Source organism: Nyctibius grandis, chromosome 5, assembly GCF_013368605.1.
Source record: "Nyctibius grandis isolate bNycGra1 chromosome 5, bNycGra1.pri, whole genome shotgun sequence".
Lineage (NCBI taxonomy): Eukaryota > Metazoa > Chordata > Aves > Nyctibiiformes > Nyctibiidae > Nyctibius > Nyctibius grandis.
The window spans coordinates 87857303-87869718 of NC_090662.1; the positions used below are offsets into that span (position 1 = coordinate 87857303).

The window sequence follows — 12416 nt, forward strand, 5'->3', positions numbered from 1 at the left end:
TCACACCATATTTCACCACAGTGAGAAATGCCTCAGAACAATTTTTGCTATATATTCTCTGATTTGTCAATAATTCTGATCTCTTTGCCTCATGCATATTAAATCCTAGGTTTTGATACCATCAGAAAACAGAAAAAGAAATTCCACATGGAGAGACCAGCTCAGACAATCTCCTTAATTTGATATCAGAGCCTTCAAAAGCAAGATTTGAGAGTGCAAACTGATCTTCAGTTCACACAAATCATTACTGAAAACAAGAGGAACATTGGTTTTCCTGGTCACATTTGACCAGATTGGTGATCCATCTACTTGATAACGTAACGTAACTGTGACTTTAAACAGACCTAGGTATTTCAGAGCAAGGTGTGAAAAACCTTGTAAAAAGCAGTGAGTAAATAGCTTGTTTCCAGTCAAGCATTTCATTATCCAGATGTGTCAGCAGAGCTCAAAATCAAGTGTTTACATTCCTGCCAAGGTCTTCTTCCTTCTATTTGCAATGTTTTGGGACATTCTTAGCCAAAAAACTATCATCTTAGCCCTGCTCTAACTGTCAAGATTGTAGCTTTCACAACTCATAGCAATGAGTTCCTTTGGCTCTGTATGCACTGAAGAACTTTTCTTCTTTGCAATTTTGAATTGCCAAGCATTTAGGAGCAGAGTGGAGGTACAAAGATGGGCATGCTTTTTACTGTCACAAGAGTGAATGTTTATTTCTTTCTTTACAGAGAATAAGCTCATAAACATATGCAGAAGATGAATGTAACTGTGATACAAGTTCTGACATGACTTTTAGTAATCATTTTGAGAAAAGTATCATTTTGGTAACCATTTCAAGAAACAGCTTCAGAATTCACAGCATGTCTATTGTGACGATAGATGACTTTGTGTTTGTGTGAAGAAGTCACACACAGAAGAGATAAAAGTAGGCTTAAGGCTTTATTGCCTGTCTGGTTTTCTTATGCATTCAGATGGTATTCTGCAGGACAGTTCAGCTAAAGGACCCCTTTTACATGTTGACTTTAAACAGACATTTAAGCTTTCAAACAGCATTCTCCAAACCAGACAATCTGTTGTTCAGATTAAAGCAGCTAAAGCCTCTACTGAGCTTACAAAGGGAGATAAGAAATCAATCCTTGTATCAGGTTTTCTAAATAACAGATTTCTCCCACTGACTTTACTCCAGAGGCAATGCCATTTTCTCGTTCCATGTTTTAAAGATCAGAGATAAAATGAAAGGTTGGCTAGGGCGGGGTTTTTTTAAGTTTTGATTTTAAGTTTCTTAGTCGTAACAAAAGTTTACATATAGATGTAATAAGACGTTTAAGATAGATGGTAAAAGTATTTTGCAAACATATAGCATCTGAAGATTGTTATGCTAATAAGGACGTTTCTTTGCCTCAAGAGGGATAAGATGCTAATAAATCCTCTTTATTGATAGAAATGCAGTTTATGTTTTTTTAGGTAGAATTGTATCTAATTTTTCCTCCATATAACAGCTATATTAAAATACATAGCCTTCTACTCAACACAAATAAAAATAAAATATCTTAATACCTAAATAATTCAGTAGTTTTCAGTTTAAAAGTTTTCATTAATCCCTTTACTTAAATGAAGGAAACAGCTTCTGTGAAAGCTTTGTGAGCTGGTCTTAATTATTCCATTTTTGCGGGGGAAATGGTAAAAATGAGTTTAAATGCTTCTGAGCTGTTTTTGTTGTTCATGCTCAGTACTAAAGCAGAACAAGACAAAAGGCAAAAAGAGAAAAGAGCAGCAAAGCTAGCAAATGCAAATTTCTGTCCCTCGGCACAGATTCTCACTTGCAAGTTTCTCTCCTGTGGATAGACTAGCAAAGTGTGCAGCATCACTGCACATTTTTAGACCTGTTCCACTGTTCACCCAACTGGAAGTAGTGTTTCTAACCACAATTCACAGCAATGTCACTCTCATGACAACTGGTAGGCAAACTAGATTCTTACCAGGTAAGTGGGAAAAAGAAAAAGTAAAAGAAAGAGAGAAGCTGAAAGAGAAGAACAAGAAAGATAGAAGGAAAACAATGAATGAAGGAAAGAAAGATGGTAGAAACAAGACTGTCATCTTCCTGGCTTCAAACCAGTCTCTGATCCTTGCACTGGGAGCCACTGCGCACAAGCAGGCTGTATCACGTTCGAAAAGCAGCTCTTATCTCAGAAGGCTAGTTTTCTGGGGTTTGTATTTGAAACACAGTAATCCTAAAAGGAATCAAAGGCTCACATCTGAAATGTTTTCAGAAGTTAGCCAAAGTGGCTGTCAGTAACTAATGAATTCTCTTGGTCCCCCCTTTCTTGTCTGGTTTGGTGATGACGCCAACGATCACATAGCAGCACACAGCATAGGGCTGTTGTTGGCACTTTTGGCTGCTGCTGCACATTGTACTCATAAGTTCAGGGAAATATCAGCAGTAACATTAAGATGCATTTCCAGTGTTGTAACTGCCAGCTCTGAGTTCAGTGTCAAGTACAGATGCTTGGATAATTTTTCCTTAAATATATCCCCTTAAATTTATCCACACTGAAGCTCATCTGCCATGTTTATGCCTAGTTTTGTAAGGTCCTTCTAGATCTCCCCTCCATAGCATGGTGTTTGACAGTCTGGCAGAGCTTACTACCATGTGCAAACATGGAGATTTCCCCACCCACTTCCTTCTCCATGTCATTGATTAAGATACAGAATAAAGCTGGTCCCAACCTTGAGCACTGAAAGACCCTACTGCTGATTCCTCCATTCTGAAAGGGCATCGTTAAACATCCAATCTTTGCTTTTAACCAGTTTTCCTCTAAACCCATGGTAACTTCATTTCTTCAACAATCTGATTTGGAACCTCAGCAAAGTTTTTTGAACATCCATCAAATCCCCAATATCCATGCACCCACTGACAACCTTCTAGGACAGTAACAGTTTGGTGAGGCAGGTTTTCTATTCACAGAAACCACACTGACTCTTTCATGACAAATTACTTTGTACATAGCTAAATGCTTAATGATCTTATTCCTTCTTACAGACCCCACCATTTTACCACGAACAGAGGTCAGCTGCATTGGCTGGAAGTTCCTCAAATTACTTCTGGAGCACCTTTTGCAGGTGGTAATTTTGCTGGTAACTTGCCAGTGCCCTGGCACAGTGGCTATTTGCAATAAAATACTGACCTCCCATTCATATTTAAAAAAAAAAAAAAAAAAAAAAAAAAATCACAGATCCCATAGTTAATAAAAATAATTTTACATTTCATCCTGTCTTTTTAAAAGTTGAAGTAAACATCAAATACACCAATAAGTTTGTCTCGTCTTTTTTTTTTTTTAAAAGAAATTGATTTAAAAAAAACCCAAACAACCAACATAGAAATCAGCACAGAAAACTCTTCTTAACAGATATGTCATTATCACACTGAGAGGGCTGAACTGGCTTTAAGTTATTTAGTTATTGTACAGCTAATGCACCTTTTGGCCTTTGATTGAGGATTAATTCACACAATTAACTGTGGTTGGTATAATGGCTCTCTGTAAGCACCTGTGCTCCCAATTCCACTCTGATTATATCTAAAATTATTTTATACAGCACATAATCCTAACTGATAGTGTAACATACATATATCTGAGCATACTAATCTGCCCCAGTATATGGTGTAGCTTCTTTCACTTCATCTTTATCCACCTTCTGTGAAAGCTAAACTTTCCATACTTCTTCCCTTGCTTATAACTTGACACACAGTTTAATGATTATATGCCATTTAACTACTATAGCTGAAGTCTGAGAGTATTATTACTAAAGGAGGCTGATTTTCATAGAAGCCAAAGGTTTTCTTACTAATACAGATGTAGATTTACTGCATCATCTGAAAATGTTACGTTTCGAATCAAAAATTAGCTTCTCACTTCAAAGATATGAAAAGATATAGCAATAGAAGGGGGAAAACAATCCTTCTCTAGACAGGTAAAATACACTGCCACCTCCAGGGGCTTATTTAGGCTTTGCTGTGATCTATTCTCTCACTTAGAGGTGTTAATTCTCAAATCAATCAAGCTAGGCTTCTTCAGAGGAAAATTTATTTTCAAAGAATTGGATACATTTAATTGTGATCGATATGATAAGTGCAGCAAGCCAAGAATCAGCAGGGCTAGATGGGTACAACTTACAGCAAGAGAGAATGTGTCTGGGAAAGTCTTGTAATATGCTTCAGGCAGTCTTTGGTTAGTTCTTCAAGATCACCTCTTCTTTCTTCAGGTTCAGGTTTAATGAACTCCAAATTAGTTTCTGGAAAGTCAATCTTTATTTAAAAAAAAAAATAAAAACCACAAAAGTACTTTTAGCAATATGTATTCTCAGATACAACTGTCAATAAATGTTATCTTGATTTGTACAGAAAGCATACAAATATGAGAGAAAGAAGAGGGGCTAATTCTTTGAAGATGTTCAGTGCATGTAATATATTACTTAACTATGTTGGTGATAAATTTACCCCACGAAAATCAGTGGGAGCTTTGTCCCTGACATTCCTGGGAGAATTTCAACTACCGTATTTAAATTTTATTAGAACTGTGTGAACTCAAACCTGAAGTATTTTTTTTCCATTTTTCCTCCTTTCCTTGTTTTTTAATGAGATAGTTCTTAAATGGAAAGCTTCCATTAATGTACATTTTTTTTTTCCCTGAAAAAGTAGGGATAATTCTGACATGTACTTGGCCAGTGTAAGAGATGAAAACCAGATTCCTGATTTCACTTCTAGATGTTCAATTTCATATATATTGTACAGCATCTACCAATTTTTCATTCTTTACACTTAAGTATGGGTGTCAGAAATTTAGGATAATGTTTTTAAGATACAGAGAAAGAAAATATTCAAACAAAATTATGAAGTTTGAGGTGCTTGATAATCTAAGTACAGACTTAGCTGAAGATTCAAGTTGTTCTTCAAAATTCAGTTCAATTTGCACATCCCATTTTGGTTTATTAATACACAGCATAATCTCTTATCTATATCTATGTTTTTAATACATGTATTTGGTATGTATTACTCTTCTAAAGGTTAACAAAGATATTCCCTGCAGAAAGTAAGTGTCTTGTTGGTCACATCAGAAAATCTATCTTTATGACATTTCCAGAATGTTCACAAATCGTGATACTGTCACATGCATGGGAATAACTGAAAACGAGGTGGGGGGAATGAGTGATCCTCCTGTTTGGTTTCTTTCAGCAGAGAGAGATTATAAATTAATAGCCATTTATTGTCTCAACTTCCCTTTATTATTAATAGGGGGAGCTATTTTAAGGTGTCATCTTTGACTGAACTCCTCAGACTAGAAAGTCGCCATTTGCTTGTCTATTAAAAATAGGGCATTTTTAGGCCAGCCTCATTTATCTGTATTATCTGCTTTCACATGTCATTTACTAATAGTCATTCAGCTTTTTAATACAGAAAACAATTGGCTTTGCCCTTGAAGTATCCAGTTGCTAATTTAACCTGGAAAGGTGACAAAACTACCATGCAGATCTAATGCATTTTCAATACTGGGAGCACCACTCTGCCCGGAATGTGTGGGTGCTTAGCATGTAGTCATCGAAGGAGAGCTATACTTTTTTCCTTGTAGCTACTTCCTTTACGCTACTCACTGTAATTATAAGTTATATGTTACATTTATAATGGCATGCAATTCAATAGCACTCAGAACAAAAGTTCAGATTTGAAAAGGCAGCTGTAAGTCAGGTACTAAGTAATTAATTTCTGTCAAAAGTATTTTTGGAACCAAAATTATAACAACAAAAGCACCCTACAAAAACCTTCTCTAGCTCTCAGAGGCGGTATTGATATGGAAAGTATCATACATATTTGCTACTGTGCAGAATTATAGACTTCCATCCATTAAGATTAACATGCTCTCTTTGAGTAGCTATAATGGAAATAGGATTTTAAATTCATGTGGTCGTGATGAACTGTGGGAACAGTCCTTTTTCTTGCTCTTTGTTGGAAAACAACTTTTTCCTTTCCTTTCTCGCTTTCTTACCTGCAATGTTACTGAGGTTGGTGTATCAGTACTGCAGATGCCTGGGGTAATCATTGTTGCTGTGAGTGTGCTGTACAACGTCATGCTAAGCAGCACAGTTCCGTGAATGAGATGCCTGCAATACACACAGAGAGAAATACCGCACTGGTACTGGAGACAAGGTGAACAGGGTTTATTGAAATTACATCAAAGAACATGGAACTGGATAGCTTAAAAGACAAGCAAAAGGAAACAAACCTTTTATCTTTATGTGGCTAGTACAAATCTGGCCTAGATCAGTACAGTGGCTATAGCGGTATCAGTGCAGTTGCAGGGATCATGACACAAATCACACTGCCAAGACATTCTAGGCCAGCTCTGCACTTTACCACTGACTTCCTGTGTGACAGGGGTTGCCATTTAAGCTAGGTTTAAAACAAGGATAATATCATATTTCTGTCTCAAGATTTAAATTTGAGGACAAATATGTTAAGAGACTGTGAAGTGCCAACACACTACATAAGGTGGAGGGTAGTATATGTTTATTCCACAAAAAGAAGAAACTCATGGCAACCTGCTGCAACCATGAAGGATCCTTGCTCATTTTATGTGTAGATGGCAGGGAGGCACAAATACGATATCAGTCTCCAAAGAGCTGGAAGGAGTTTGAGTGGGATAGTTTGTAGCACATATGCTGCATATGGTTGTTGGACAGACGAAATATTATGGTCTGAAGTACCAGTCTGAGCACTACATGTACAAGTCTTACCAGAAACAGGCATGTATGTGACCTACAGATAAGAAAACCAGCATGATTTGGCAGGTCAACACAATTCAGTCTAGAGAACTTGAATAAAATCAGAAAGTTCAGGTGTAAATTCTAATCATAACCAATCCACTCGAATTAAGAATGCAGTACCCGAATAAAGGAAGATATAATACCCTAGACTTACTCTTTAATTTGTTCACATTTTAATGGTTAGCGAGGTCAGAAATTTCATTATATTGAACATCTCTTCTTTTACTGACAAATAATTTTTATTACAATCATTCCAAGTACTGCTCGGTCAATACAACCAAGAGAATGAACTAGATTCTCTTCTGTCCATTGTATAATAACCAACATAACCGGAATAAACCAGCCAGGTAGACGAGTTTTGAGTGCACACTTTTACCTGAGATGAGGATGTTAGAGGTACAAGAGAACACAGATGAAGTTTTTGATCCCAGCATGAGTTTGCAACATTGCTGTAAGAAAGTACCTTTTGAATTGTAAACTGAAACAAATTGTTGCTAAGTTATCTGAAGAAGAAATAAGAAACTCCTGCAAAGTCATTTTTATACTCAACACTCAGTGTAAACCTAATTCAGGGCTAATTTTTCTTTTTCACTTCTCAAACTATTTACATTGTTAGTGCAAGCATCTTATTTTATTGTGAGAACACAGCTCAGGAGGATTAAATACAAAAGCATTTTCTGAAGTTTCTTTTGCAGCTGTAGGTGTATTTGCAAGGGAACGGAGCCAGAAAAAGGAGCTGTGATGTGAACAAGATAGCATTTGGGGGAACCAGTTGTGTGATATGAAGTCTTTCACATTTGGGTCACTGATATGAATGTGGAAGCGATCAATGGTGGTTCAAAGTAATCTTCTGTGATGTGTACTCGGATGACCTTTCATAAATGAGTCTCATCTCTTCAACTGCTCCTTTGTTGACAGGGGTTTACATCATAATTTGAACTAATTGGCACTTTTGTTAGAAAGAAGAGGAGTAGCTGAGAACTGAATGAAGACGAAGAGTAAATTATCCTTTTGAGCTCTTATTACTGCTAACCACTTTCATATTATGCTCTAAAACTATAGGGGGCTTTAAAAAAGAATCCATACAGTGGATTTTTTTTCCTGGGAAACCTGTATAGGCAAGTACAAGAAGTAGCACAGACCTCAGAGGCACTGTAGATGTGTTTAACTGAGACATTTCCTGAGCTCATTATTTCAACTCATTTGCACCCAGTGCAGGTATGGCTAAAGACTGTCCAGGAATGAATGGGCAGGTGGGCTTCTCAGAGTCCTCAACTGGAGAAACCGCAGGGAAAGCAACATATCTTTGCTGGACTGAGAAGACTTCACATATTAAAGCAGATGACAGGACTGTGAGTAAAACCAAAGACACTGAACCACTTTGATAGTAAGGAGATGACATCTCCTAAGAAAAAATGAATTTGTTTTGAAAGCTAGACACATTTATGCCTTCTGTATAGAGTAGACTGATTTATAAATTTACAAATAAGTGAGCAACTTACGTATCTTCCATCAGTAAGTCATTCTTTGGACTAAGGCTAGTCTATAAACACAGGAGGTACTTTTAAAAAATGTGAAGAGGCATCGACAACTGCGAAATATGGTGTATATTTTTGAGGCACAGCTTTCCCTAGCAATCTTTGGGGCACTGCATGCAGTGCACAGCTAACATTCTTCAGGACCAAGTCTGCTTTTGGACACACAAATGCAACAATAAGAGGGGCCATGCTGGTAAATGAAACAGTAACAAGATGCATCTTTACTCTTAAAGAAAGGAAAAGAAAGCAGGAGAATGTGCAAGACCCATTCAGAAAATGAAGGAGCCACATCATGACCATGATAACCGTAACCTTTACTAAACAGACAGATTCCCCTCTGCTACCTGGTTCTGCTGATGAGCTCAGGCAGGTCACTCCCCATTCTGCCTGCCAGTTTTCCTATCTGTAAGATGAGGGTAGTGATACTGAGCTTTGTAAATACCAGATAATGATCACAGCCGTAGACAATGGCTTCCATGTACAAACTTCAGCATCAAGCACATCAGAAGGTGAATAAACTAGAGCTGCTCTGTGCCTACTGCCATTTATTTATTTATATGGTCACACAAAACCAGGGGGCAGATGGAAACCCCTGGAATTACACAGATTCACTGCTCTTGTGTATTACTGGAGATAAAATAAACTTCCCATCTTATTACAGCAGAAGAGGAGACTGCTATTTAAGGACAGCTCAAGTTACCCTAACTTAACAAAATCAACCTTGTGTTCTGACGTCACATGGGAGACTTCCCTCACCACATCCAGCAAGAGGAAAATTTTGTTGCTTGCTCTGGCTGATTTGGAAATATCTTTTTAAAATAAATTGTGTTGTTAGAATCAATGAAGTCAGAGCAATGGGCACTGTGGGGGACATTACAACTCTCAAATTGCCCCAAATGATGGATTTCTGATTTGTTAATTAGCTCTGGATCACTAAACTATTGAGCCCAAGAGAAAAACACATTTTTCTGATGTGAAGGAATGGAAAGTTGGCACACGGGGTTTCAAACACTTTTTGAACTGCCTCTTGCATCTAATAAGACTTCTTGATACTGATGCACCATCGAGGGCCTTATTGGCCTTGATTTAGGGCCACCACCTAAAGTCACCTGCTAAGGATGAGAAATGTGGATGTGGAGGCTCACCTACTGGACAAGTTGGCAGCTACAATCATTATTGCCGTGTCCATTCCCTAATGTATGTAACATTAGAGCAGAGTTACTATTTAGACAGGATATACCGGGGAAATGAGGACAAAGTACAGTGTAAAAATAATGCAATTATTCCCAAAGCTGACATTATAAGTCTCAGAAATTCAGAGTTGAGGTTAAATTTAAAAGAAATGCAAAGCTGATAAGCTATAAAACCCCCGTATCTTATGGCCCACGCACTCTTAATTCTTCACTGGAACGATACTGCAAAATAACTACTTTATTATAATTACAAATACTACAGCATTCCAGAAAATTCAAATTAGAGATACAATTTTCAACTGTGAAGTAATGTTAAATGTCCGACAGACATTTATAAGGACCACATGTTCCATCCCCACAGTTTCTAATTTAAATAACTTCCATTAATTTGAAGTTGCCAAATACACAAATATAAAATTATCAGATTATTTCAGACTTTTAAAACAAATTTGCAATTATGTTCCTGATTCTTTCCTAATTTTTGCCCCAAAACATAAAGTTAAAAAATAAGTTTTCAAGCAATAATTTTAAGATAAACAACTACATTTAGGTAAAGCTTGGAGATCTTATTTAACATTTCTTATTGCAATCTCTTCTCCATACCTTGCCCATGTTGAAACCACACAATACCTAAAAATGTTCTCAAGAATTTGGCGTGCTTAATTTTCTTTTGCCCTACATCACTCAAAGATCAAGATTCTTAAGTAATATCTGGGAATAACCCAAAACTGTTAAATTTTTTCCCTCTCTTTATAATGTAAGCCACAACCAGCTTGAACAGAATTCCTGTGGTTTTAATCAGAATAAGATATAATGGGACAGAAATGAGAAACTGTATTTTTAAAATGTTTGACATTTATATTCTTTTCCCAACATTTAATAAAAACATATATATATATATATATATATTTAACAAGCATCTGAATAGAGGAAGAGAGGCTACACACTGTCCTTATCTTTGCTGACCCTGAGAAAAATGGCTCAGTGACCAACTGGGACAAGGATTTGAACAAGGATGTTTGATGACCTAGGCAAATAGCTCAGGGCTAGTGGCTTCTTCAAAGAGCTTATTTCTGTCCTTTCCTCTAGAAATTAAATCCTAGACATAAGACTGTTAAGACATTTTAGAACTCAAACTCACCTCTGAGAAAAGTTTTCTTTTGAGAAAGTGGTATTTTCCAAGTTAGTTAGAAATGTTTTGTCAAAGATTTCCTGGTCAGATTTCTTAATCTCTTTATATAGATTACAGAGTTTGTTCATTTAGAGACTCTAGCACCATAATCTTCGCAATAATACAAGGTACTCTTGACACAATAATGTGACACTACAGGTACAAATGTTTTCTTGGTACTTACTTTCAAGTTCAGAAGTACTCTATTGAAATAAGTCTTGAAGTTCAGTTGCATTCCAGAAGGAAGGGGAGTGAAGTTGTGTTCATTGCTCAGTTTATTAATGTTTTCCACAAAATTGGTGAGTCAAATAAAAACAATTTTTAACTTTTAAATATTCTGTGGAGCAAGAATTCCTATTGTTGCTTCTCAGTTATGAACTGATAGCATTACCTACTAAGAATCACCTGACAGTTTTAATCCTGCTACTTTCTAAGTAGATAACCCTGAGAGCTAGTTTACTCTACAAAAAAATGTGATCTTCCAAAGAAAAGGAAAAGCAGACTGGTTCAATGTTCAGATATTTTCAAGTTTCACATTTCAGAAGGAATTTCAGGGCTATCCTTATTTTTAAACCAGTCTATCCATTGAAATCATGGTGAATGAATAATTCTGTGGAGTTGTGGTTGGCTAGAAGAGGAAAAAGCAGTTAGGTTTCTTTGTGCAATTACTATAATTGTAAATGACACAGCTATCAGATTAGGGGGTGTTGAATGTGCTACTCCTAAATCATTCCTCCCCAACAACTTAACTTTTATTTCTCCTTTGAAGAGTCATTTCAGCAATGATCTCTACAATTATACAGCAGATGAAAGGAAAGTAACCTTTTATCCCCTTCATTGTGCGGATTGTGTGTACCATGAAAGAATGGAGCCATTTTTCAGTAAAATTTTCTAAACTGTCTGGGTGACTTGGAGATCTACCTAATGAAAATCAACATGCTTGCTCTGATAGCATACATTAAAAAACATACATCACAGGGAGCTGAGGGCTTTCAGATCTTCCAAAATATATCCCTTTGGGACCTGAATGCTGAAAAATCAGAAAACCTCTAGTACAACACAGGTCCTCAAGAACAGGATTCTCACGTAAACCATTTACCTCCAAAGGTGTCTAAGTGTTCCCCAATTAAGTTATGCCTAATGCTCTGCCTCTGCATGTGCTCAGCACATACCAGCTTTCTGGGAATGAAGACGTCTTAACACTTCATCTCAAGTTAGAGTCTCAGCCAAGATATTCCTTCTACCTGTTTCACCCTATGCATCAGGATGGTAGAAATACTCAAAATAAGCATAATGCATGTTTTGTTTAAAAAGACAAAAACAAAGGAAGAATGAGTGATGTGCTCTTCTTCAACTCACTTAATGAAAGAAAAGTCATTGAATAAAATTCCAAGCAAACCTTCTAGCAGAGATTTGATTCATGTTTCTTTCCTTCCTTCAAGCTAAGTGCTCTAATCACTAAGTCACAGAAGAATGCTGTCTCTTTCTGAACAGAGTAATCTTGAATTTTCTTCTGAAAAGACGAAAAAAGCCTCTAGACCAGTGCAGCCTATTTTCCAGTGTTTTAAGCCTCTCAGCTTAAATGTTCAATGGAATCCAAGGTCTTTCAAACATAGTAAATTCATACATGCAATCAGATTTTTTGGTTTGGTTTGGTTTTAAATGGTGATTGCCACCATATGTAGATGAAGATGTCTCAAG

The 12416-nt window shown here is 36.7% G+C and overlaps 1 protein-coding gene across 1 annotated transcript in view; it reads right to left on the reverse strand.

Moving 5' to 3' along the window:
* Positions 1-12416, reverse strand: part of PIK3C2G (phosphatidylinositol-4-phosphate 3-kinase catalytic subunit type 2 gamma) — a 208728-nt gene that overhangs the window by 127591 nt on the left and 68721 nt on the right. Inside the window, exons 13-14 of the mRNA XM_068401615.1 lie at positions 6036-6150; positions 4170-4300 (exon numbers count right to left, since the gene is read on the reverse strand). Of these exons, the coding sequence (XP_068257716.1) occupies positions 4170-4300; positions 6036-6150 (246 nt within the window). The remainder of the gene's footprint in view (positions 1-4169; positions 4301-6035; positions 6151-12416) is intronic.